Raw genomic sequence first — 2592 nt, 5'->3', positions numbered from 1 at the left:
TACTAGTAAAAATATGTTTATGGGTCTTAAAAATGCAGATGTTTTATCTTCTTGATTCTTGCCTTGATGCCTTGATGTCCATCACTAGACCTAAATACAGGCATCTTTATTCTACATAATGACATCATCCCTCAATGACATCATAGCGTCACCATCACAAACGTGTCCTTTAAAAGGAAGGACAAATAAACGTAAGCAGCAGACATTTAGAAGGCGAGACAAGAGAGAAGGTTCTACTTTGTCCTATTAGCGGTGCAACAGTTAATCGGTCGTCCTGTATCTGGGTTCATCCGACACTTAAACCAAACCAAACCAAGTTGAACAGGAGCTTCCCCTGCAACCGACATGCCTCCCAAGTTGGACCCCTGCGAGGTCAAGATCGTGACCCTGAGGTGCATGGGAGGAGAGGTGGGAGCCACTTCGGCCCTGGCCCCCAAGATCGGACCCCTGGGCCTGTCCCCAAAGAAGGTGGGTGATGACATCGCCAAGGCCACGGCCGACTGGAAGGGCCTCCGGGTCATGGTGAAGCTGACCGTGCAGAACCGGCAGGCGGCCATCGAGGTGGTGCCGTCCGCCTCGGCGCTGATCATCCAGGCCCTGAAGGAGCCCCCCAGGGACAGGAAGAAGGTGAAGCACGTCAAGCACGGCGGCAGCTTGGCCTTTGACGATGTGGTGGCCATCGCCCGGGTCATGAGGCTGCGCTCCGGCGCCCGCCATCTCTCCGGCACCGTCCGGGAGATGCTCGGCACCGCCCAGTCGGTGGGCTGCCTCATCGACGGGCGCCCTCCTCACGATGTCATCGAGGACATCAGGAGCGGCAGGATTCAGTGCCCCGAGGACTGAGTTAAGATGGAAGGCATTTCTAACAAGCAGTTCCTGCAGTCTGGTTGCCCTGCCGGGGTAGCCATACTAATTTAAAGCTGAAGTTTAAGTTTGAACGAAATTTCTAGCACAAAGAATGTGGAAGTGGTGGGATGCCAAAGAAAAGTGTCGGAAATTACACTGTGTGTGATTTTTATCCTAGCAGCAGGCAGCAGCAGCAGCAGTGCTCGCTATATATATATATATATATATATGTATATATATTTCTTTCTTTTTTTTTCACGGCTCACACTACTCAAACAATAGCGGGATTATCATTTCTTGTCAACATTCAAGTAGAACTATCAGAAGGTATACATAACCCAGGTAAAATAAAATATACAATCATATACAAATATAAAATTATAGGCCTATATACTATATGAACTAGAAAGATGCAATAGGAAATTGCAAGTGTGGTTGCCGTGACTATATTCTGTCATGTGAAGCTCGACCAATACTCGAGCTAGCACCACTCCTCAAATATTTTTCCATCAATTTCCAAAGGCATCTGACTCACAAAAAAGTTTATCTAGTGGAGAAAATAAAGTTTCCCCAGGACTACAACCATACTAATAAGCAGTCCACTTCCTTCTTTTGGTACGGCTTGCTTTCACATTGCAGCGTTCCGCACCTGAGTACGAATCAATCGAACCCCAGACTTCCACCCCGTGCATTTACTTCTCCGGTACCGTGATCTGCTTGTGTACGCCGCATTCACACTAATCACAACATCTGGCAAGTGGTGCCGGGTGCGCACCCAGGACCATAGTCTGAATGGGCTGGGGTCTGTCAGCAGGGGATGTTGAATGGGAGGGGTTGGACAATGGGGGCTTCTCACTGGCACTGGCAACACAGAAATCAAATCACTTTGAATTTCCCTTGTTGTTGAAATGTGATACACAAATGCATTTTCTTTACCTTGCCGAAACATTTGTGTGACCACATGACCTTTCCCCTAGCGCCTCCCTCAGGCCAAAGGGGTTGGGGTCAGGGTTATGGCTCAATCTCATTCCAGCCTAGAACCCTCCACTCCGCCTGTTTGTGTGCTGAAGGGTTCTCCATAATACTAAAGGCAGTTCTAAACCAATTAGCAGGGAGTGGAATTGGACTATAAAACGCTCCAACAGCGAGTCTGCATCAATGCCAAAGCACCCATAGGGGAGGATGGATGAAACATCACACAAATGCAAGTTTCGTTTTGCTACTATGACAAATTATTTTTGGCCATAATTACTGCTGTCGCGCGTGTGTGTGTGTGTGTGCGAGAGAGAGAGTACAGTATTTGCGTGCGTGGGTGCATGTGGACGTGAGACAATCAGTACAATCAGTTCTGTCCTCAGTCAACAACTTTTCTTTTAGGATGATTCTGGAACCATCATCACAGACTTGCTTTTAAGTTTTGAATCCTCAAGAAGTCTCTGTCCAGAACCACTCTACTCACTGTTCCCTGAGTTATTACAATCCATGCTGAATCATTATGCCACACAACACATGCTGTAGTTGGAACAAACTTTCAGAAGTTCCGAGACTTGCTCCAACTTGGACTACTTTTAAGTCCTTAAAGGGATATTTCACATTCAAAAGTTTTTAATCGTCTAATCAGGCTTTTATGACCACCCTGGACAGATTTTAAATTGCTTGATTGAATATTTAGATACCCGATGTCTCTGGTTCACATTGGCACATTTCCTGGGGCAATCTGCCCAGATCATGCATGTCATGCATGTC

General features: G+C 47.0%; 1 protein-coding gene across 1 annotated transcript; it reads left to right on the top strand.

The window, feature by feature from the left end:
• Positions 1–345: 345 nt before the first annotated feature.
• On the top strand, positions 346–843 carry LOC308293164 (large ribosomal subunit protein uL11-like; the record flags this gene model as incomplete). Its single annotated transcript, XM_080735598.1, has 1 exon — positions 346–843. The coding sequence occupies one exon, from the start codon at positions 346–348 to the stop codon at positions 841–843; it is 498 nt and encodes a 165-aa protein (XP_080591724.1).
• Positions 844–2592: the final 1749 nt, after the last annotated feature.

This window comes from Nannobrachium achirus (assembly GCF_963921795.1).
Source record: "Nannobrachium achirus genome assembly, chromosome: 10".
In the NCBI taxonomy this organism is placed as follows: Eukaryota; Metazoa; Chordata; class Actinopteri; order Myctophiformes; family Myctophidae; genus Nannobrachium; species Nannobrachium achirus.
This window is presented reverse-complemented; position numbering and strand designations above follow the sequence as displayed.